At 54.0% G+C, this 24165-nt stretch overlaps 1 protein-coding gene and 1 pseudogene across 3 annotated transcripts in view; both read right to left on the bottom strand.

Moving 5' to 3' along the window:
- Positions 1-24165, bottom strand: part of LOC309870608 (glucokinase regulatory protein-like) — an 878156-nt pseudogene that overhangs the window by 225071 nt on the left and 628920 nt on the right. The gene's annotated exons all lie outside the window — the stretch shown is intronic.
- Positions 771-24134, bottom strand: CAD (carbamoyl-phosphate synthetase 2, aspartate transcarbamylase, and dihydroorotase). 2 transcript variants are annotated; one of them, XM_082744962.1, is made up of 45 exons: positions 23829-24134; positions 23420-23559; positions 20439-20568; positions 19411-19553; positions 19111-19252; positions 18750-18921; positions 18355-18540; positions 18043-18155; positions 17568-17713; positions 17166-17297; positions 16811-17044; positions 16458-16679; positions 16084-16272; positions 15701-15825; positions 15399-15529; positions 12746-12858; positions 12027-12271; positions 11615-11861; positions 10939-11037; positions 10527-10751; positions 10268-10450; positions 9852-10070; positions 9423-9590; positions 8470-8652; positions 8237-8341; positions 7576-7815; positions 7258-7339; positions 6825-6991; positions 6510-6674; positions 6204-6335; positions 5818-6019; positions 5271-5461; positions 5045-5185; positions 4723-4824; positions 4189-4285; positions 3908-3958; positions 3568-3612; positions 3295-3464; positions 3109-3183; positions 2358-2570; positions 2071-2196; positions 1718-1873; positions 1530-1631; positions 1233-1327; positions 771-1135 (listed from the first exon to the last, which is right to left on the bottom strand). In XM_082744962.1, the coding sequence occupies exons 1-45, from the start codon at positions 23908-23910 to the stop codon at positions 1033-1035; spliced, it is 6729 nt and encodes a 2242-aa protein (XP_082601088.1). In that variant the 5' UTR covers positions 23911-24134; the 3' UTR covers positions 771-1032. The 2 variants fall into 2 exon arrangements, with proteins under 2 accessions (XP_082601088.1, XP_082601089.1); XM_082744963.1 differs by lacking the exon at positions 3908-3958.

The raw sequence follows: 24165 nt of genomic DNA, 5'->3' as shown, positions 1-24165 counted from the left end.
TGCACAGAGCGGCTTCTTCCCGAACGACGCTGGTGGGGTCTGGACCGTCCTGAGCCGGCATGTGGCTGTCCAATCTGTAGAAGTGACCAGACGCCTTACCAGTAAGAGGCCTCAGATGATCTTGTTCATTCTTGTGCTCCCAGTACACATGGTGCTCTGTACTGGGGGGTTGGGGGTGGTAAGGAAAGTCTGCTGATCAAGACATTTCTTTAATGCTAATAAAGTTCACGGGACAGAATGGAATAGCTCACATACTTTGTATGATCCACGGGGACCCTGACCTGCAAAGACACACGAGCCACTCCACCCGTCTCCAATCCCAGGGTTGCCAAGCCAAGTGCTCTTCTAAAGTCCAGTGTCAGCCAGAGGCTCCCAGGGACAGTAGGTGGGAGGAGCTCCTAACAGTGATGGCCGCTGAACTCCAAGGCCAGGTTTTGAGGACACAGTGGCCACCTCAACCACTGAAGGAAGAGGGGAGAAGAGTAAAGGGCCCCTGTCCCTCACATCAGGATTTTGAGTGCAAACTGAGGAAAGGCGGCTGCACAGGGATCAGGGCAGCACAGGACCCAGAGAACACCCACACAACAGCACCCCCCCACCCTGGGCCCCAAAGAGCCCCGGCTCTGAATATGCAGCCAGGGCGAGAGCCTGCCCAGCAAGCAAGGCTGCTCTTGGATTTGGGAAACTGTCCTCAATTTCCAGAAGAAAGCTGTGCCCGTGACACTTAGCATCCTATGCCGAAGCCGGGGTACGTGCAAGGAAGCAGGCCCTTACAAGCAGCTCAGCTGTTTATTTAGTCAGTAGAAAAATGACTTTACAGGTGTGCGGCGCGTAAAGGGAGACGGGGCCCCACCCCCACGCTAGAGCACTCCAGTGCAGTCCAGTGCCTGGCGCCTGGTCTGCAGGGGTGCCCGTGAGCACGTGAGCTATCTGGACGCCCCAGAGCATCTCCTAAGTGTGCTGCCCCCGTGGGGGGCACCGATTTCGTGCCCAGCAGCTGGGCCTGACAAGAAGGGTCTGAGGAGCCAAGTCCTAGAAGCGGCCCAGCACGGTGGCTAAGAGAGCCATGCGTATGTACATGCCGTTCTCGGCCTGGCGGAAGTAGGCTGCTCGGGGGTCCGAGTCCACCTCCACGCTGCAAGAGAAGGAAAAGGGTTGGCACACAGCCCACGGTGGCCCATTCGGGACCAGGCGCCCTCCCCCAGCCAGCTGCCATTCTGAAGCCGCGTCACCTTATCTCATTGACTCGGGGCATGGGGTGCATCACCACCATCTTCTTCTTGGCCCGTGTCATGATGTGGGGGGTGAGGATGAACTGGCCGAAGCACTGTGAGTGAGACAGGGGCCCTGTCAGCGCCTCAGGGCTGGGCTGGCCGTGCGGCCACGAGCCTGCGATCCTCCAGGTCCCCTCCACTCCAGCCCTTAGTTCTCAGGACCGAGGGGTCCCGTCAAGCTCCCGGGGCCCTGCCTTCCCCACCACCAGTCTGGACATGGCACAGCGCCGGGCCTCGCCCGACCGTGGCACTCACAGCTTCATACTCCTGGCTGGAGTCGAAGCGTTCTTTCTGGATTCGAGTCATGTAGAGCACGTCGGTGTCGGGCAGGGCTTCCTCAATGCTCTCGAACTCCTCCTGGAGGGCGAGGCCGAGCCAGAGTGAATGCAGCGCTGGGCTCTCGCTGCCCAGCCCGCGCGCCCCACGGCCTCCCGGGGCCTTACCTGCTTGGTGCCGCGGGCCGCCACAAAGGCCCGCACGTTGGCTGGCATGCGCAGGCTTGGGGGGGCCACGTAGCGCAGGCTGACGCGGTACTGGGTGAGCAGACAGGCCAGAGAGTGCACGGTGCGCCCATGCTTCAGGTCCCCCACCATCGTGATCTAGGGGGAGGGGCCTAATCACCAGGAGGGCCCCTGGACCGAGCACCAGCACCTCCGTTTTCCAGCTTTTGCTCTCAGGACCAGGGCGGAGGCCTCCCTGCCGCAGCATGGCCTGGTGCAGAGAAGGTCCTTCCCAACGACAGACCCCGCTCCGGAGCTTCCCTAGGCGGGCCCCCAAGCCATGCCACGACACTCACTGTCATGCCGTTGACAGTCCCAAGCTCCTCCCGGATGGTGAAGATGTCCAGCAGAGCCTGGGTGGGATGCTCTCCAACCCCATCCCCCGCGTTGATCACTGGCCTCCGGCAGTGCTTGGCTGCCAGCTGGGAACACGGGAACAAAGAAAGGAGAGCCTTGGCTTTTGCATCTCGGTGGCTCCCACTCCCGGCAGAGTCCCACTCCCTGTCTGGCCCAAGCAGAGCCTCGCAGTCAAGTCCCTGGACCCATCCTACCCGACCCTGTCCCAGTGTGCAGAGTGCCTCACCTCCACCGCTCCGGGCTGCGGATGCCGAAGCACGACCACGTCAGCATAGCAGCTCATGGTCTGCACAGAGTCGGCCAGGGACTCGCCCTTCTGGACCGAAGATGTGGCTTCCGAGAAGCTGAGCACAGCACCCCCCAGCCGGGCCATGGCTGCGGCAAAGGAGCTGCTGGTCCGCGTGCTCACCTCGTAGAACATGGAGGCCATCACCTTCCCCTGGCGGGAGCGCAATATTCAATGTAAACATGGCTGCTCATCATGGAGAAAGCACGGGCTGTGGCCTGCTTCCCCCACTGACACGGGAGGGGCCCTGAGAGAACCCCTCCCTGCAAACCTCCTCGTGACCTGTCCTGACCTTGACGTTCCCGTGAGTGTCATATGAGCTAAAGGCTCCACTTCTGAAAAAACCATTGCTAAGTATCTGAATGAGATACTCGTTGTCTGGGGGAGAAGGAAGTACCTCAGTTCTATCCCATGAATCTGTCTGCATAGACCAAGTGACCAGATTAGTAGGCTCATACACTGGTGCTCAGGACCCTGTCAGTCAGCTAAGTACTGGTCAGAGGAGGGCAAATGTGGGGGTCTGGGGGTCTGGGGGCCTGGGGCAGCCAGAACTTCCACAGCAGAGAAGGCTGAGTAACTCCTGGTGGAGGGTTTAGACTCACAGGAAGGGACCTATGGCAGGAGAGGGGGATCCTTCTAATCACCCATAGCCCTGCTGACAGGGTCCTGGACCCACAGCCCTGACCCTGACCTTGAGTATGTCGAGGCTCCGCTCCTTCTGTACCATCATACGCAGCGTGTGTGCCACATTGAACAGGTGAGACATCTAAGAAAGACCCCCACGTCAGCTGGAAAGGCAGTGGTCCCCAGAGGTCCTAGCCCCAACTTCCCAGAGTCTCAAAGCTCTGGATGTCCCCATCCTCCCTCCCCCAGGCACCTGATCCTTGGTGAACTGCTGGACAGACAGGATATGTTGACCCACTAATGAGTGCAGCAGGGGTGAGGTCTGGGGGTGCAGCAGGCCAGGGGTCCCCAGGTTCTGGGGTGACGCCTGTCTAGGTACTGGTGGTGGTGGGTAGCAGGTGCCATCAAGAGTTCCCATCAGCTCTGCAGTGAGGGACGGGGCAGAAGAGGGGGGTCAGAGGGCTCCTCCTACACAGGCCACTGAGACAGGTCCCCGAGGTGAGCATGTGTTCCAGGGACATCTCACCTGGCTCAGCTGCCTTCCGGGAGGACTTCTCCTTTGGCTCCTCAGCTACAAACAGGGCAACAGGACAGATGTAAGCCTGCAACTAGGGTTTGTGAAGATCCCCCATTTCCCCCGCACTCTGGACCACAGTGTCTGTGTTAAACCAACTCACACAACAGCAGCTGTAGCGGGTTAGGGGAAAACAAGAAGGACCGGCAGCCCGTGGGACACACAAGTGACTTCCCACGGGGGCTGCTGTGTGTGAGCAGTGGTGCCCTCCCAGGGCCCTCCCAGGCGGCGGCGAAGGGATCCTAGGCAAGGGGAACGGCCAGGCTCACACCAACCAACAACCTGGATTTACCCCACGTTCTGCTGCCCCGTGGGATCCCAGCTCCCGGGCGGAGGAACACAGCTGCCCACAACAAGAAAGGGCCGTGAGAAGCTGCGGGGTGCCTACCTCATGCTGGGGAGACTGATTCAGGCAGAGGAGGGTGGGTAGAGCAAGTCAGACTAGCATGAAGGGACGGCCAAAGGGACGGGGTAAGTGTCCACCAGGGACACTGTGGGGGAAGAGAAGCCTGTCCCTCCACATCTCTAAGTCCAGGTGGCCCCATCCTCCACATCACAGGACCTCCCTCTTACCTGGCAGACCTGGATCGGAGGCTCGGTGGATTCGGGGTGGCAGGTGGAAGCGGCCATCGGGAAGCCCTGGGACGGCCCGGCGGGGCCTCTCAGGTGTCTGGAGAGAGACAGGCGTTTTGCAAAGTACTGACCCAACTCCTCAAGTTCATTCCTCAAGGAAAGCCAAACCACTCACTGTCCACCGCGAGAACGGAATGGATCCCTTTCTCCATCACCTCCCCTCAGATCGTCTTTCTGCTATGCTGTGCTGGCCAGAAAGAGACAGACTAGCCTTTTAGAGGCGTGTGCTAGCCCCATGACAGGGCCCCAGATAAACCTCCTGCTGGGTTAATAAGAGGCTTATCTTTCCCCTAGGTAGGTAACCTCCTAAACTGAGAGTTGATTCCATCTTCTATAGTAAACAAAGAGGTAGGTGGTGGAAACCTTAAGTGTCGAGTACAGAGCCTTCTACCCCCGAACCACCCGTGAAAACACCTGTGTTGTTCGCCCTGTCCCTGGCTGCACCCCCCAACACACCCCCCAACGCCCAGATACCGTGGTTATCTCACTGGTGGCAGGGGCTGGAGGCGCGAGCTGGGGAACAGCCCCCTGAGGCCACTTGCGTACATCCTGTCCGTAGCCAGGGGGCACCAGGACCTGCGGACAGAAGGCAGCAGTGGGCGAATAAGCTGGGGGCAGAACTGGACTGAGACCCTAAAAGAATGGAAGCTGGCAAAAAGAAAAATCATCTCAGGGGACCTGTGCCCACCCCTGTCCACGGCAGCTCAGGGAGGTGGTGGCACCACAGAGAGGTGCTGGGCGAGAGGACAGTGGGACAAAGTCACTACTGAGGATGGGGCTCGGGCCATATGCGTACCTGCCCGTCGATATAGGCCACCTCTCCTCGCAGGACCACACGGCGGACGGTGCCCTTCACCTTCTGCCCTTCGAAGGGCGTCCAGTGAGCCTTAGAGAAGGGCATGTGGCTGGGGATGGTCCACTCGTGCTCCAGATCCACCTGCCCAGAGTCACGGGTCAAGCGAGAGTCGCGTGCTGCAGAGCCCCCCACCCCCACCCCGCCCGCCGGGCCTGCGCGCCCGCACCTCCACGTAGGTGTCCTCCTGGGGGGGCAGGTGGAAGATGCGGCGGGGGTTGTGGTGCAGGCGCTGCAGCAGGTCGTCCAGACTGAGCCGGCCCTCGCTGACGGCCGTCAGCAGCAGGGGCAGCATGGTCTCCAGCCCCGGGAAGCCGGGGGGAGGCTGGGGCCCACACTTCTCCTCCAATGTATGGGGGGCTGGGAGGGAAGAGAGCAGCACTGTCAGGCCCGACCACCTCCCCGTCTGGGGAGTCACACAGGCCACCGGGACCGCACTGCTGCCCTAGCCCCGACGCTTGTCTCTTCCGGTTGGTTATGTGGGAAACAAGTACACGGGCGGCTGCCACCCTGGGGGACCGCACCTTCCGCCCTCCTTCCCGTATTTACAAGTTTGCTCGTTTGCTCATCTGTTCCTTCAGGGAGGATTTATGGAGCACCTGTCACAGCCCAGGTGCTCTGCTACACGGGTCAAGGCCCAGTCCTCGCGGAGCCTAGAGGCCCTGAGTTGGGGCCCGAGCCCTGCTGGGCAGCAAGTCTGCTGTGGGGCCTCTCACCATGGTCTGAGGCGAAGCAGTCGATGACAGCCATGTTCTCCCACAGGGCCTCCACGTCCTGGCGGGAGCCCAGCTCGGGCCGGACCTCCCCCTTCCCCGAGCCCAGGCGCTGCAGGTCATCGCGGCTCAGGAACAGATGGTGGGGGGCCACCTCACAGGTGACTGGCAGCCCCCGCGCCTTGGCAGCTTTAATCAGTAGGATCTGGGTGGGGGGAGAGTGGGGAGATCCAGCGGAGGCCTCCCTCATGCCCTGCCCAGCAAGGTCTCTGCTTCCAAATTCCCCTCTAGGAAAGGGACAGGGCAGACAGGCCGAGTGGTGGCTCCACGCTCCCTGCGCCCTCTGACCCCCAGCAGGAAGGGCCCCGGGACCTCCGGTGGTCTCTCACCTCCTCCTTCCGGGCCACGTGACATATGTGCACCGAGCGCTGGGTAAGCTGGGCCACCATGAGGACGGCGGCCACACTCTGCCGCTCCGCGTGGGCCACAATGGGGAGGTGGGAGGGCCACGTCTCAAAGTGCTGGGGACAGAAAGAATGTAGCAAGGAGTGTGCAGAGCCTTTCCTGGTCTGAGCTCATCAGAGCCCAGAGGCCTCCTAGAGCTCTAGACACTTTACTGCTGTTAGCTCACTCTGTGGGGTCCTCAAGCTGGGAGGCACCAGCTGGCTGCCTCCTCCCACGGGCCCACTCCCTACCTCCATCCACTGGGCCACACTGTCCAGCCGAAGCTCAGAGAAGGTCTCGTTGAGGTAGAGCTTCAGCCCAGCGGCAGACCCAGCTACAGCACCCAGGGTTCCTGCATTTTCTGACGAGGCTCCGAGAAATAAGGCAAAGTCACAGCGGGCGCCAGCCTCTGCCAGCTGGAGAGGGTACACAGGAGATAAGGCCTATTGGCATCCGGCCCAGCCTGGGCTGGGCCCCTAGGCTTCTGCGAGGGGCAGAGAGAAGAGGGATCCGGGAGGCAGGCAGGGACATCTGGGACACCAGGAAGCAGGAGTGCCAGGGCTCACCTTCTGGGCCAGGGCAAGGGCCGGGGCATCAATGATGGGGGGCCGGGTATTAGGCATGGCGCACACCATGGTGACGCCCCCAGCCAGGGCAGCAGCGGTGCCTGAGGCAAAGTCCTCCTTGTGCGTTCCCCCCGGCTCCCGCAGGTGCACATGGATGTCAATCAATCCTGGGAGAACACGGACATGACAAGATTAGACGGCAGTTCAGAGACCCGAAGGACATCAAACATGTGAACTGGGGTGGCAGGAAAAGCAACAGCAACTGATCCGAGCGAGAGGTGGCAAGCTTCCTCCATCAGCGGCACAGCGGGTCGTGGGAGCAAAGCACTCAGAGAGGGCTAAGCTGGCCCCCACGCTCTGTGCCGTCCAGACAGGGTCCGTACCGGCTGCTACCAGTGTGCAGAAGCCAGGTTCTGCCAAAAGATGCACTCACCAGGAAGCCGCACAAGCTTTTGGGAAGTCATACAGTCAACGTGCACCTTCAAAGGAGGGGCGGGCCCAATCTGGCCCAGGGCCTGCAGGTGAAAACCGCAGTCAGCTCCGATTTCAGGGGACCCGGGAGTTGTAGGTAGGGACTGGGTTTCCCCCATAAACCAGGTTCTACTCCCCCTCTCTACCCACCTTCTCTCTCTCTGCAGCTGCAAAGGCTGGTTATTGGCCTACTTCATACTGAGATCTCCCAACCCCTCACTTCTCCCTCCGGCCCCATTAACACTGACAGTTGCCCTCCTAGCACCCAGGCCCCAATCACCTCCACAAACAGTTTGGTGCACTTGATATCAATGATGAGGGGCACAGAGAAGTCAGCGGCCAGGCGCCGGGTGCGGTAGCCCTTAGTGACAAAGGAAGAGAGACGCCGGCCCCCGGCCCCGCGCATTGACAGGTTAATCACGAGCTCGAAGTGATTCTCAGCCAGCTGCTCCAAGATGCTTCGCTGCGGCGGGCACTCCCCATCCACTGCCTCCTCAAAGTGCCAGTCCACAGCTGTTACCTGCAGCCCAGAGACAAGGTAAGGGCTAACCTGAGCCTGGCGGGAGTCAGAAAGGACAGCCTGAAGGGAGGGAGGCGGCCTAGGAACCCATGGGGAGACTGGGGACCCACAGGGTGGAGGCCGGGGCTGCTCTATTTGCTACTGGCAAAGTATGTTTCTTGACAGGAAAAACATCTACTCTAGGGTTACCAAGGCCCGTGTGGTATGAGCCCACACCTACAGGTACAGAAATAATATTCTGGAAGAAAATAGACCAAAAAGGTTAATAGGGCCAAAGAAACTGTAAGAAGCCTTTTTCCTTGCTTTTCTGCATATTCTATTTGCTCTACGTGGAATACACAGGACTTGTACAATGACAGAAAAAGCAGGGGAAAAGAGAGAATTCTCTGGTACGTGGGGTAGGCTGCGGGAGCTCCTGTACCTTGACACCATGCTCAGTGTAGAAATCGGCGGTGCCCAGACTGGCATAGAGGCTGTAGCCCAGGCTCTCTAGTAGCCGTACTGTCGGAAGCAGCTCACTTTTGTTCTGCACCAAGCAGAAGGAGGAAGAGGTTGCGGCTCTCCCATCTTCTACTTCAAGTCAGCCCAGGCCCAAAAAGCCAAGGCCATCTGCCCCAACCTCTCTGGGCAGTGCCCCCAGCCCAGGGTCTGTACCTTATAGCTGCCAATGGTCAGCAAGATGTTCTTCTTGGGGATCTTAAAGCCAGTACTTAGCATGGCCTTGAGGTAGGCCTCGCAGCGGCTCTCCCCAAAGCCAGCCACCTCCCCAGTGCTGGTCATCTCCACGCCCAACACCACGTCGGCACCCGCCAGGCGTGAGAACGAGAACTGAGGGACCTGAGGGAGCAGAACGCGAGATGCCAAGGCAGAAGGGGCCCAACTCTCCTCACCAGGAGTGGCAGCCATGGCCCCTTCTCCTTGGCCTCATCCAAAAGGCAAGGTTAGCCTTCCCCACTGCTGCTCTGCCTGTCAGTCCCCTGCTTCCCAAACACATTCCAGCTCTTCCCTCAGTTTCCACTCTGCTGGTCCTTTCTTTCTTTCTTTTTTTTTTAAATTTTTAAATTTTTTTCTAATAAACATATAATGTATTTTTATCCCAGGGGTACAGGTCTGTGAATTGCCAGGTTTACACATTTCACAACACTCACCATTCTGCTAGTCCTTTCTACAAGGCCTATTCCTTGGCCTAGGAACACTTCATCAATAAGCTCAGCAAATCAAACTTCCAGACTGTCCTTCAAGACCCAATTCAGATACCAACTCTCCTCCTAGGCCTTCCCAGGTCGCCCCTTTTGGAAGCGGCATCTCTTTTCTGAAAATTCCTCTGGCATCTTATTCTTATCTCTGCTATGTAGGTTATCATAGACTGTAACAGAAGCAGGTTTTCGGACCCAACTTCCCTTGCCTCCCGTCACTCGAATGTGAGCTCCTAAGGGACAGACACCACCCTATCACCCTTACGGCCCAGGGGCGCCGTGCCCACAACAGCTGCTCGGGTTTACGTGCGGACTGACCTACCATGGGTACGGTCAATGACCACTCTCCCACTATGTGCCTCCTTGTTTCTGACTTCTGACTTCTAACCTCAAGGCTTTAATGCTCCATACCTTTACACCCACAACTCCGGTGCCAGTCATGAGCCCCACAGGTTCCACTTCTTCCCCCATGATGACCCGTGTGGCCAATGCTACTAGGTCCACACCTAGTGTCTTGGAGACGAAAGGGAAGGAGCGAGAGACACGCACATTGCATTCGATGACTTTCAGCTGGTCGTCCTGGGGCAGAGAGGGGACGGATCAGGCCTGCTGCATGCTGGGCTTGCTGATGCTACTCCACTGACCTTGACTCTCCCCCTGACTTACCACTCTGTGGGGAACCAGTCTGGAATAACTAACTGTCACAAACCCTGACTAGGACCCCCTCCCTCCAGCCCCTGAGCCTACTCAGATAAAGGCAGAAGACAGTGAGCCTTGCTGGCCCTGCGGCTCCACAGAACGAGGGGATGCTAGTCCCTTCCCTCAGTCCGCAATTACTACCTTGGCAATGAGCTGCAGATTGAAGGGTCCCGTGACCTGCAGCTCCTGGCCCACAGCATGCACTATGGCTTTAATCCGCTCTAGGGTTTTGGCAGTGATGTCCTGTGGTGGGGTCACCAGCGTGGCGTCACCCGAATGCACACCCGCATTCTCCACGTGCTCAGAGATGGCAATGGCTGCCACCACACCATCACGGGCTACAGCGTCCACGTCGATCTCCTAGTGGGGAGGCGAGGGCAAGGCAATATAGGGCAGTGGGCCATTTTCTTCTCCCACTTGCCTTAGGAGGCTCCCTTCCTTTAACAACCCTCCTTCCCGGTCCACCGTGACTACGAAGTGTTGCAGGACCAGAGACGGGAGTTTCCACCAAAGGCCGGGGAACCCACCCTTACAGACTTCTTTGTCTGTGGCCCTACCTTGGCCTCCTGGATGAACTTGGAGATGACCACAGGGTGCTCCTTGGAGACGGCTGCTGCGCTGCTCAGGAATCGTTCCAGGTCTCCGTCAGTGTAGGCCACGTTCATAGCAGCACCGCTCAACACGTAGGAGGGGCGCACCACGCAGGGGTACCCCACTGTCTGGCAGAACTGGCGAGCAGACTAAGGGTACAGCTGGGTTGGTCACGCCACCCCTGACCTCCTCCCGCTTCCAGCCCCCCACCAGGCTCCAGCCCACCTCTAGGTCACTGAGCTCCCTCCACTGAGGCTGGCTGATACCGATGGTGTCGAGGAGCCGGGAGAACTTGAAACGGTTCTCAGCTGAGTCGATGGCTTCAGGGGATGTGCCCAGGACTCGGCACTGCTGCCGATGCAACGCCATGGCCATGTTGTTGGGCAGCTGCCCGCCCATGGAGAGGATCACGCCTTCGGGGTTCTCTAGCTCATAGATGTCCATCACCACCTTGGTGTAAGAGGAGAAGCGAGTGGAGGCAGCCGGTGGTCAGGGATCTGGGCCTCCCCGGTCACTGCTCCTCACCCTCTACCCACTTCCCCTCACACCCCACAAGTTCCAAGGAATCTTGGGTCAGCCAGCCACTCCCATGTGACCCTGGCCCCGCAGGCTAATAAGTGGTCTTCATTCCTCTCACCTCAAAAGAGATCTCATCAAAGTACAGTCGGTCACACATGTCATAGTCTGTGCTGACAGTCTCTGGGTTGTAGTTCACCATGATGGTCTTATAGCCCATCTGTGACAGAGAGGGAAATGAGATTTAGCTAGGAAGTGGGAGGAAGAACAGAGAAAAACTAGGGCAAAACCCCCTTCTTTTTTTTTCTTTTTTTAAAGATTTTATTTATTTGACACAGATCAAGTAGGCAGAGAGGCAGGCGCGGGGGGCGGGCGGGGGCGGGAAGCAGGCTTCCTGCTAAGTGGAGGGAGAGTCTGATGCGGGGCTCAATCCCAAGACCCTGAGATCATGACCTGAGCCGAAGGCAGAGGCTTAACCCACTGAGCCACCCAGGCGCCACAAAACCCCCTACTTCTAATGGCTGTGAGGGACACCTGCCTTGGGAGGGAAGCAGGGCCAGCACTGGAGGTATCAGAGAAGTATGCATGTGTTGGAGAAAAGACACATGCCCTGCGAGGCCGAAGACGGCCTAAGGGGAGGGCTCCCTCTCATACCTAACCCCACTCCTCCCAAAGCCCTAAGACAGATGGAAGTGTAGCAGTTAACAGAAAGTGCCAGGGTCAAGTGTGGGCAGAAGGCGACTGCTGGACCTGAACGGAGCAGTAAAGGGAACAGTATGAAAGACTAGCTCTCGGACCTTTCGGAGCTGCCGGATGCAGCCCACGGCACACCAGTCAAACTCAACGCTGGAGCCGATCCGGTAGACGCCAGAGCCAAGGACCAGGACATGAGGCGTTCGGAAGGTGAGGTCATGGGTGGTGCCCCAGTAGGTCAGGTACAAATAGTTGGTCTGGGCTGGCCACTCGGCCGCAACCGTGTCGATCTGTTTCACCGCCGGGCAGATCCTCTGTTCCTGCCGCAGCTTGCGAATGGCCAGCTCTGTGCTGAAGGAGAAGAAGGGTCAGAAACAGAGCCCTGGGGGGTGCAGCAGGGTGGACTATGTAGACGAGTGAGGTCCTGGGGCAGGGAAAGCTCCAAAGCTCCGAGGGCCATGCACTAGTACAAAGGCCCCACATCCTCCGCCCCATGCCCTCACCACCACCTCTGACCTCAGAACGGCAAGGGCAATCTGCTTGTCCGAGAAGCCAAGGCGCTTGGCCTGCTGCAGCAGGTCTGGGGGCAGAGGCCGTCCACGATGCTGTTCTAGCAGCTGCGTGTGCGCCACGATCCGCTTCATCCCGTGCAGGAACCAGCGGTCAATGCGTGTGAGCTCGTAGAGCCGCTCCACCGAGTAGCCGGCCCACAGAGCTGCCGCCACCACGAAGATGCGCTTGTCGGTTGGCGTCTCCAGCTCCTAACGGGGAGGCAGACAGATGGATACGGCAGGACTGCGGAGAGGGACGTGTCCAAATGTTACACCTAACAGTCCCAATCCATTTGCAGCGCCTCAGAAAGCCTGAAAGCAGCAACGCCACTGTTTTAGGAGAGGAAGCTGCAGAAAAGGAACAAGAGCCAAAGCTCTGTGATGGCAAAAACTTGTAGGCAAATCTTGGCTCTGTCTCCTTCTGGCGGAGCAGCCAGCGTTATCAGCAAGCTCCGCGAGCTCTCTAGGCCTGTCTCACTGTCCCTGGAAACGAGCTTAAGAATACATCCTCATGTAACTATAGAAGGGATGAAGTAACTATAGAAGGGATGAATGTGAAATTCTCAGCCATGTGGAAACACGGCAACACAGTAACGACTGCTGCTCTTAGCCGTAACAAGCCCGTGGGCTGAGGGCAGAGGGGGTCCACTTCAGGGGTGCTGCCAGGGGAAGGGAGCCACTTACCATATCACTGACCGGTTTTACCGTGTGATCAAAGCCCACACAGTTCTCATCTACCATCCGAAGAGCTTTCTGGAAGGCCTCCTCAAAAGAACGCCCAATGCCCATGACTTCACCTGGAGGAACAGGATGTAAGGACTGAGGGCCTGGAGGCAGGAGGTGCTGCTGCCCAGAATTTCCATGATTTAGTCAGGTCTCTTGGGACAAGTCCTACGGTGGTAATATGTACGGTGTCTCATTGTTGAGGAATCTTCCACGGAAGTTCCTTTCCTTAGCATTTTCATGACCTGTGTTTCTTAGTGACCCCGGAATCAAAATGTCTAAAATGGACATAGGGATACTGGGACATATCACAGTTTATCACAGTGACCCAACCCCCGACCGTTATCCACTTAACTTGCTTTATTCCAATGGTGATGATACTGTCTGAGATCTGTCTCATCCTTTCAAACTTCTCGACAGTCTGGATAACAGGAAGATGACCCACTACTTTTTGGATCCATCCAGATAATCACGTTTACAACACTTACTTTGAAGTATTTCTTCCTGGACTTTTTTTTCAAATAGGTTTTATATATGGCTATAAAACATGTACAATTTCTAACCTGCTTTTTCTCTCATAAGCTTGTTCCCACATTGCTGTGTGATCTTATTACCAAATGTTTAATTCCTTTATAATTTACCGTAACTGAACTGCTCACTTCTGGAAGGACACCTAGCTCTGAAGTGTTTATCCTTCTAAGTGAGGCTGTGATGTCTTTAGGGCTTTGGATTATCTCCTTAGGATATATTTTCAGAAGTGCAGGGGCAATAGATAAGGCCCTTAATAAATATTACTCGCCTCACAGAAGCTTGGGTTTCCTAATACAGACTTAAGTCTAACCACCTTCTAAGAAATATGTAGAATTATTTTAAACAATCTTTGCTCACAAACGAAAATGTTACCTCATTTTAAATAAATTTGTATTTACTAATAAAAGGGAACTCCTGTCTCTACAAACCTTCCAGGTTTGCTTATTAATCTCCTCTTCCATTAAGTTTTTTAACATCCTCTGACAATTTACCCTAGGGTCTTCAAGTATTTCTTAACAATGATATTTTTCTAATTACAATCCTAATTGTTTCTTTAAAAGAATTTTAATACACTAAAATGCTAATAGTAGTGTTAGGGAAGTGGATGATAAAGTGATTTTACTCAACTGCTTTGTAATATGCTTATATTATAAAAGTGTTGATTTGGGGAAAAAGAGAAACCCTCCACATTCATACGTGCATGTCTACGAAGACTCTGGAATCACTCACATATATACATATATACACATCTATCTCCAAATTAATCTGTGTGTGACATGATTATAGACGACTAGTCTTCTGTGGTTCAACTACTTTGCTAATCTCTCAATGTTCATATATCTTACTTAAATAATAAATGTTATAAAAAGTTACCAGGATCACATTCTAAGGACACTTCAACAGACATAAAACACTTAAAAGTCTCATCTGGGAATCAATCTTTTTCCTATTTTCAATCCACTTGTCTTTACCAACAACTTAATTATGGCTTCAATCCTATGTTTATTATAATTTTCATGTAACAGAAAATTCATCTCCAGAAGGAACAACTTGGCAGTCTTGTATGATTTCTAAAAATTCCAAAATAATATCTGAGCTTTCTTCGACTTGCCTGTTTAAAGGCTACTATTGCTCTTAATGGAAATTTGGAACATAATGAAATGCTCTTATCTTTAGCTGAAGCACTGTGGTATGTGAAATGCTTGCTTTGGTTGAAATGTTTCAGAACAGTCTGGAGTGACTTAAAGGGACACCAAAGGGAAGCATGGTGACTCAATTCCAACACATTCGACCACTGCTTGGATGTTGACTATTACACCCAGTCGTTCGCTGCTACGTTTCCTCGTTTTTATGAAAAATTTCTCAGATGTCCTACTCTGATCTCAAACGTTGTGTTAAAGCAAAAACAAAAACAAAAACAACGTGGTGACCATGGCAGAAAGCACCTGGAGGAGGAGATGGGCGGACACCAGCTGCCACGGCAGTTCTCAGAACAGCAGGCCTCACTTCCCCGAATCATCAGTACTCAAATTCGCACAGAGAACAAACTCTCACTGGTATTAAAAGCCTAGTGATGAGGCCGTGGGCAAAATGCAACGCAAGGCCATGGGTAGAGTTTCACAAAGGCGCTCTCGCGGCCAACAGGAAACAAGAGTGTGACAGAGGTGCGTGTAACTAGCAACTGGATCTAGCTTTCCATTCTTGGCTCTACCCTCTCCTCAGCCATGTCACCTTCCTTCCGCAGGCACCTCAGTTTACTCATTTGTCAAGCAGGAGAGAGGAGCTAGTCTGATGGCTAACACACCCTCCCAGAGATTCTGACATGCCCGCCATCCGGGGAGCAGAGGTGGCATGTATTTTCTGGCACAGAATTCCAGATGCCTCCGAGTTCCACTCTTGACGAGGACTATCAAGTTTGAAACGTCCCTGTGAGCTCTCAGAAACCATGTTCTCAAGCTGCTGCTAACACTGGATCTGAAAGGCTATGCCAGGGAACTAACTCTATGACATTCTAGATTCTTAGGGATGCTGGGACGCCAAAGGGTGACCTGAGGAAGGGTTTCCTGGGGTATGTCTCTCTCACCAACGCTCTTCATGCAGCTCCCGATCTTTGTGCTGACGCGGAGGAACTTGCTGAGGTCCCACCGAGGGATCTTGACCACACAGTAATCCAGGCTGGGTTCAAAGGCTGCTGTTCCCCCTGTCACGGAGTTCCTGGGAGCCACCAGGTGAAGGTGCCAGGACAGAGCGGGAGATGTAAACAGTGAGCTGCCCGACAGCTTGCTCTGTCCGCACACATTCAGACCAATGTCCTTTCCATAATCCCTGTCCCATGAATGTTTTCTTCAGCTCCCCTCCCCGTATGATCTTTCCCCACCCTCGTACCTGAGCTCCGGCAGAGGGATGCCCAAAGCTAGTTTGGCTGCCACATAGGCCAGTGGATAGCCCGTGGCCTTACTGGCCAGGGCAGAGCTGCGAGACAGCCTGGCATTTACTTCAATGATGTAATACTGCAAAAAGAGAGAGAGAGAGAGAGAGAGTGTCACCAGATAACTGGCCCAGAAGGCCTACCTAAGAGAGCTATCAGGAAGGCCAGAAAACAAAGCCCTCTCTGAAGGGAAAGATAGCAAAACCACCCCCCCCCAACCCAGTCCAACCCTATCAGGCAATCCTGACTTCTACTCCAAGGTCTGCAGGGTCAAAAGTCCTCAAAATTATGGACGGGGGTCTACCAGCTAGAACATCACCTCCAGGGCCTAGAGTCTCACCTGCTCAGACTCGGGGTTCAAGGCGTACTGCACATTGCACTCCCCAACAATTCCAAGGTGCTGGGTCACCTTGATGGCTGTCTGCCGTAGTAGCTGGTATTCCCGGTCATTCAGCGTCTGGCTTGGAGCCACCACTATGGACTCACCAGTATGGATGCCCAGTGGGTCCAAATTCTCCATGTTACACACCTGTAAAAGAAGGTCCCATGGAAGGTCTCAAGAGAGACAGGAGACTGTGTCCCACGGCCTGTTGCTTCTGGTGAGAGCCCACTGTGAGTCTCAGGGACACTGAATCTTCACAGATCTGAGCGCCTGGCACTGCTCCTACCAGACCTCAGACTGCCTGACAGTACCCCTACCCCACCGTTACTCACCGTGACACAGTTGCCATAGGCGTCTCTCACCACCTCGTACTCAATCTCCTTCCATCCCTTCAGGGACTTATCGACCAGCACTTGGCTTGTATGGGCAAAAGCTGGGGCCACAAGGGCAAACAGCTCCTCCCTGTTGGAGGCAAAGCCAGAGCCCAGGCCACCGAGGGCAAAGGCAGCACGCACCAGCACGGGATACCCCAGCCGCTCGGCGGCAGCCTGGGCCTGTAAAGAGCGGAAGAGATGAACAAACAGATCAGGCCTTGACTGCTGGCTGCACAGAGGGTGCCTGGCCCCAGAGAAAATAAGAAACAAGGACAATGACATCTTTCACCGTCCTACAGCCAGCCTCGAACCTGTTCAAGAGAATTTGCCGCCTCACTGGGGGCCACGTGCTCGCCAATCTCTGCCATCCTGGAGGCAAAGGCACGCCGGTCTTCCGTCAGTTCAATGGTCTCCACGGGTGTGCCCAGGACACGGACCCCATACCGAGCTAACACTCCGGCCTTTGTCAGCTCCACGCCACAGTTCAGAGCCGTCTGGCCCCCAAAAGTCAGTAAGATGCCATCTGGGCGCTCATTACGGATCACCTGAAGGAGAGGAATAATAAGCATTAGGACCTTGGGGGTCCATAGGAGAGGAGCAAAGGAGTTTAGGACCCAAAAAGACCACAGGATCCCCCTACCCAGACCAGCCTTACCCCAGTCATACCTGCGTTACGTAGTGAGGTGTTATGGGAAGGAAATAGACCTTGTCAGCCAGCCCCTGGGAAGTCTGCACTGTGGCGATGTTGGGGTTGATCAGCAAAGTCTGGATGTTTTCTTCCTTCAGGGCCTTAATCGCCTAGAGGGACAAAAATGGCCTATCAGCCTTGCCCGCAAAAACAAGACTATCAACGATCTTAGACCCCCAGCGTGTCTCTTCTTCTCTCCCTCCCTGTGCTCTCAGTCCCTAATAACCAATTCCTTTTCCTCAGCACCTCACCTTTCCACACGTTCCCCAAATCTCCTGGTTCATTCCCTCCCTACAACCAACGTTCACACCTCAGCCCTCTCAAGACTACCTGTTCCTGAGGGTCACACACCCAGAGGGACAGGGACGGACACACTTTACCTGAGAGCCTGAGTAGTCAAACTCTCCAGCTTGGCCAATGGAGAGACCCCCAGAGCCCAGGATCAGAACCTTCCGTGGTGGTGGAAGCCCAGAGCTTGGGCTGGGAATTCCAGGTGGACAGAGGCGCTCAACCAGCCGCTCTCGAACTGTGGAGGCCAAGAAAGTCATAGAACGTTCGAGCTGAATGAGAGCTGAGAGATCATCTACATCAACCCCCTCACTTTACAGCAGAATTCAGAGTAAGTCATCCCTCTAATGAGTAGCAGAGGCAGGACAAGAACCTAGGACTCAAGACCCTGGAGCTCGTTTTCCCGGAAGAGGCATAAATAACCGTCGTGGCTTGGCTGCTTTCCCACCTCATCCCCTTCACCTACCAAGCACATCTCCCTTTCCTGCGGGCATGTCCATCTTATACCCGTCCCAGAGCCAACCCTGTTCTTCGTTCTCCACAACCTGGATCTACTCAGGTGCTTACCTGTCTGGCCCCCAGGGTTCCCGGCTGTGGCTTCTTTCACAGTTTCCAGAAAGATATCAAAAAGTAACTCCATGTCTGAAGGACCAGCTTGGTGCTCTGGGTGAAACTGAACACTGTCGAAGAGAGAACATGTGTCGAAGAGATGGGGTCACGGAACCCGCCATCATCCCTGGCTTGGAATTGGCAGTCTCGGGGGCAGGTAACAGGAGAGATGATGGGGCCCACTGCTGTGCTTTACTTTTTTCTCTTCCAGACCCTGGGGCTTCCACGCTGTAGAGAGTCAGTCACCCTGATGGAATCGCCCAGACTCACCTGAAGAACGGCAGGCTGTCGTGTACGATGCCTTCATTGGAACGATCGTTGGCGTTGGTAAAGAGAGGAAGCCAGCCTGCTGGCAGTGAGTCTGTTTCCACAGCAAAGCCGTGGTTCTGGGATGTCAGAAAGCAGCGCCCAGACCCCACCAGCAGGCATGGTTGATTATGGCCTCGGTTCCCATATCTGGAGATGGAAGCACACTGAGTCACTGGTCCCTTTCAACACCCACCCCCCCTTCACCACTCTACCGAACCCAGCTTCTGTTGCACTCAGCACCCTCAACCGACCCCTGCTCCTGTTTCAACACTAACCAACACCAACTCTATTCCCATCCCCAGACTCCCCACCACTCACGTCAGTAGTGCGGGCCTTCCTCTCCCCACAAGTCCCACCTCATCTTGTATGTCTTGGCCCCAATGGCTAAGGCCAACAGCTGGTGTCCCAGACAGATCCCGAAGACAGGTCGGGGATTAGGCTCAGATAAGACACGGCTCAGTGTGGATACCACACTGGGATAGGAGGCGGGGTCACCAGGGCCATTACTCAGGAAGACACCCTCATACTCTGGAGGGGGCAGAAAAGATGATGTCAAAACCAGTCGTCGAACCAGAGAGACACACTCGCAGCCCTTACCATCAGAGCAAAAGCCCTGATCTCTGTCTCCTTCCCTGCAACTTAGAGCAACTAGACCAAGGGACAGATCTTCCCCCCATGCTGCCTGCCTGAAGCCCTGTACACACCCCAGCTACTCACCCCGGTTGTCTAAGGCATGGTCCCACGGTACCACCGTGACCTCAGCACCACGCTGACAGAGACATCGGATCTGATTATACTTGAGGCCACAATCCAAAGCAAGGATCCGAGGGGTGCCCCCTGCATTGAACACCCGTGGAGCCTGAGGAAAAAAGGGCAACAGTTGGCAGCTGCGATCAGTAAGGACACACAACACACACGAACCCCTGCCTGAGGCCTCAGCTCATCTGCCCTCAAATGATCACCCCAGTTATGATAATAACTGTAGTGATAATAAAACTACCCACTCTACCTCGGTACCTTAATTGAGACCTCTGGCACCAGGGGGCGGGCATTCGGGTCCAAGAATGGCAGTGCTGAAGGCTCTGTCCCATCCTGGACCAGCTTCCCCAGCAGAGACCCTTGCTCTCGCAACTTCTTAGTCAGCTCCCGAGTATCCACTCCTGTCAAAAGAGCGCACTCTGAGAGATCACACTCCCTCAACTCAGTCATGCGTGAGGTCAGACTTTCAGAAGCACTGCATTCCAGAACCCTGAGTCACACACAGCTGCTCTAGGGGCATCAAGATCCTGGGCCATCCTGATGGAAGTACACTACCATGAAGTGTTCTTGCTAAAAATATCACATCTGAATTGAACCACAACTTCTAGATTTGTTTACAGAAAATAATACTGGGACACAAAGAATAAGCTAAACAAAACTACAGGAGCGTAATCAACAAAACGCGGATTGTGGGATGCTCTAAAGGAAAATGCACTTATTTTTGTCAAATGGGTTATAAGGTTTGTTGATCAAAGGGACATATCAATCGAATGTAATAGAGATCTTACGGAGATCTAGATTCAAAGAAGCAGTAAAAATAATTTCAGTAAGAAATTATAAATGTTGCCTGGATTTTTGATATTAAGCAATTACTGTTACTTTTTTTAAAGACACAATAATGTTATTGTGGTTTTGTTTTAAAAAGGATTCCTGATGGCTTTTTTCACAGACACTGCATTATCTGTGGATGAGATGATACAATGTTTGAGATCCGCTTTGAAAAAATGAGGGGGTTCTAGTCGTAGTGGTGAAATAAATTTAGTCCTGAGTTAATGACCACAGAGGCTGGGGGTTCATTTTATTATTTCCTCCATTTGTATGTTTGAAATTTTCCATTGGAGCAAGAGCTCAGTTCCTTCTCCAACCCCCAAACTCCAATGTAAACCTTCCAAATCTGATACATTCTATCACAACCTTGGACTCAAGGCCCAAAAGTGCATAAGACATCTCTTCTTTCCATGCAGGCACCTGGGCTCTGCCCAGAAATGATCACACTTGTGCCATACCTTGCAGGCCAGGTATCCCGTGCTGCTGCAGCCACTGGTGTAGGGTGCGGGTAGCACTCCAGTGGCTGGGCGTGGGGCAGCACTCTCCCACCACCAGTCCTGCCACATGGATCCCCGAGGATTCAAACCACTGTCAACCGAAGTAAGAGACTGTGAGGAGCCCAGGCCACATATCTTCCTATCTTCTTTTCCCATCGTACAACAGGGGCCCTACACTTCAGCCACGCTGAAAGGATTGGTCAGTCCTTTAACACACCAAGCAACTCATGCTTTTGTCTTTCCCCATATGAAACACTGAACACCAGGCCCCCATTCATAACTGAGAATGAGCTTTTCCTTTCCTTCCCTTTCTTTTATCCAAAACAGAGATTACAAATCCCACTTCTGTGCAGATACCCAGGGCAGCCTGTGCCTCCTTAGGGTTCACCTAGACTCATTTTACTTCTTGCTATTTACATTGTATATAAATGTGTTTCTGGATCTCCCTACCACAGGAACTATGAAGGCCTCAGGAACAAGGAGTCTGACACATAGCAGTCAACAAACATTTACTGAGTGCCCACGTAGTGCCAGGCATTGTAAGAGACGTTGGGGGAGGAGCAGTGAGTGTGCAAAAAGACAAGGTCCGGTCTTCACCATGTTAATTTGCTACTTAAGGAGCCTGAAAATTGGGGCACCTGGGTGGCTCAGTCGGTTAAGCCTCTGCCTTTGGCTCAGGTCATGATCTCAGGGTCCTGGGATAGAGCCCCGCATTGGGCTCTCTGCTCAGCGGGAAGCCTGCTTTCCCCTCTCTCTCTGCCTACTGCTCTGCCTACTTGTGACTTCTTTCTCTGTCAAATAAATAAATTAAAAAAAAAAAAAAAAGGAGCCTGAAAATTAACAAAGCAACAAGCAAGTAAATAAGATTATAATTACAGAGTATGAGAAAAGCAGAATGTAAGATAGATGCAAATGCTTTATTTTCTTTTTAAGATTTATTTATTTATTTGACAGAGAGCGATTACAAGTAGACAGAGAGGCAGGCAGAGAGAGAGAGGAGGAAGCAGGCTCCCCGCTGAGCAGAGAGCCCGATGCGGGGCTCTATCCCAGGACCCTGAGATCATGACCTGAGCCGAAGGCAGCGGCTTAACCCACTGAGCCACCCAGGCGCCCGATGCAAATGCTTTATTAAATAAAAAATTCGGGCGCCTGGGTGGCTCAGTGGTTTAAGCCGCTGCCTTCGGCTCAGGTCATGATCTCAGGGTCCTGGGATCGAGTCCCACATCAGGCTCTCTGCTCAGCAGGGAGCCTGCTTCCCTTCCTCTCTCTGCCTGCCTCTCTGCCTACTTGTGATCTCTCTCTCTGTCAAATAAATAAATAAAATCTTTAAAAAATAAATAAATAAAGAAAGAAAGAAAGAAAGAAAGAAAGAAAGAATTCAAGGTAGGACAGTAAGCATGATTATGCCCCTCCCCCCTTAATAGGGGATTATCATTTTTTAAAAAGTTAATGCAAATTCGCTACCCAGTATATAAGCATTTAATAACTAAATACAGAACTGGGTCAACTATTTGGGAGGGGATGGCATACTGAAGTCACATATGTTTAGTGATAGAAGGTTTAAAAGACGATGGCTGTTGAGTGTTCCTCAGGCATCTGCAGGATAGTGTGGCAGAACCCTCCACGGGTAGACTCATCTGTATACGAACGGGTGCCTTCATAGCACATGTGCCACAGAAGCATCCATGGGGGACTTTCACCCTGGTCCTGTTAGTTGTCTCGGTTTTGCAGATTTGTAAATGCTTATTTTGTCAGTGGGTCTACAGCTGACAAAGCTGAAGACGGACCATATGTTAACCACCACACTGCATTATAAACAAGAAAGTAGTCTATTTACAGATTGGTGATGAGGAATGGCCCCTTCCAGGACCTAGCGTTCCTCTCCTAAGAGGGTGAATTAAAGAATTAAAGGCTCACTAAGCGGGGAAAACCAGGACAAAATGCACTTCAAGGAATACTGCACCTAGGCTGGGGTGGCTTCCACTAGTAATTTGTCAATTTTTTTCATTAGTTGAACTCTTGGTGCAACTTAGTTTCCAAATTCCAGAGAACAGGTAGAACCTCACTGTGGGAGGAGACTTTTCTTATCTAGAGATAAGAACTCTACTGAAAAGTGGCAAAAATGAGTCAAGGTCAGGAAAATAAGTTTAAAAAGAGTATCAGCGGGGTGCCTGAGTGGCTCAATCTGTTGGACATCTATCTTCGGCTCAGGTCATGATCCTAGGGTCCTGGGATGGAACCCCATGTCTGGTATCCTGCTCCTGGGAAATCTGCTTCTCCCTCACCCTCTGCCTGCTGCTCCCCTGGCTCGTGCTATCAAATAAATAAAATCTTAAAAAAGAAAAGAATTATCAGCCTGACTGTGTGGTAGATGAACTGGGACCCACTCCCACTGGGAAGGGTGTGACCCTAGCTTCCAGTCCCTTTCCCACTATGTAATCTTTTTTTTTTTTTTTTTAAGATTTTATTTATTTATTTGAAAGGGAAAGACAGTGGAGAGGGAACACAAACACAAGCAGGGGGAGTGGGAGAGGGAGAAGCAGGCCTCCTGCTGAGCAGGGAGCCCAATGCAGGGCTAGATTCCAGGATGCCGGATCATGACCTAAGCTGAAGGCAGCTGCTTAATGCCTGGGCCACCCAGGTGCCCCTCTTTCCCACTATGTAGTCTTAAAGCATTGCCCCCATCACACCACTCTGCTGCTAAAAAATCTTCACCAGTTCCTTACCAAAGCCCAGACTCTCTGGCTTGGCATCCAGCGAGCGTTCTGTGCCTCTCGAGATACTTCAAGCCCTGTGTAGGATTTGTCTTATCACTTCAAGTGTGTGTGTGTATCTTTGTTCTCTCCAGGATGCCCAACTTAATGTCAATGTCTTCACTTGACTAATAGTTAACGATCATTGGTTTGAAACGGAAAGTAGAGAAAGCATTTGGGTGTGGCTACCTTACTGAGACCGAACTCATCCACTTCATCTGCGGGGATGCCATAGTTGCCAATCAGAGGATATGTCAGCACTAAGATCTGTGCTTTGTAGGAAGGGTCAGTGAGGGCCTCGGGGTAGCCGACCATGCCGGTTTGAAACACTGCAAGAAAAAGGCAGGGCTGGGGCTCGGGCAGGGCTGGGGCTCGGGCAGGACATCCTTCACAACACTGCCCTGCGCGATGACAATGCCCCAGCGGTGGCTGCCTTGACCTTGAGGGATGAAAGGGGCTGGGATGGGGACAGGGGCACCAAATAGGGGTGGGAGGAGGGTATGCAGGCGGGAAAATGGCGGGTTTGGGCAGGGCAAGCTGGGCAGAGAGGGACAGCAGAGAGTGGGATGAGGTCGGCAACCGGCTCGAGCTTGCTTACCCACTTCCCCGGCAGTCGACACAGTGGCCCCAAAGGGCTGGCCCCGCAGGACCGACCCATCCTCCAACATCAGGGCCGCCATGGGAACGGAGCTCAGAAGCGGGGGCGAGCACAGAGAAGCGGCAAGCGCAGCAAGCCCCAGCCGGTGCTGGAACCACGTGAGGTCGGCGCGCCAGGAGTCGGTCCACGTGGCTAACCGCGCTGGTGGCTGGAGCGCGGGCCGCGGAAGGCGCAGGAGCTCCAGGCGCGCTGGGCGGAGGCGGACTGCGGCGGCGCGAGCTGCCGGCAGCGTGAGGGGCGGGGCCCAGCACGCAAGGGGCGGGGCCAAGCTAGCAAC

This window comes from Mustela nivalis, assembly GCF_964662115.1.
Source record: "Mustela nivalis genome assembly, chromosome: 8".
In the NCBI taxonomy this organism is placed as follows: Eukaryota; Metazoa; Chordata; class Mammalia; order Carnivora; family Mustelidae; genus Mustela; species Mustela nivalis.
The sequence above is the reverse complement of the archived record's forward strand: the minus strand, read 5'-3'. Positions and strand labels throughout refer to the sequence as shown.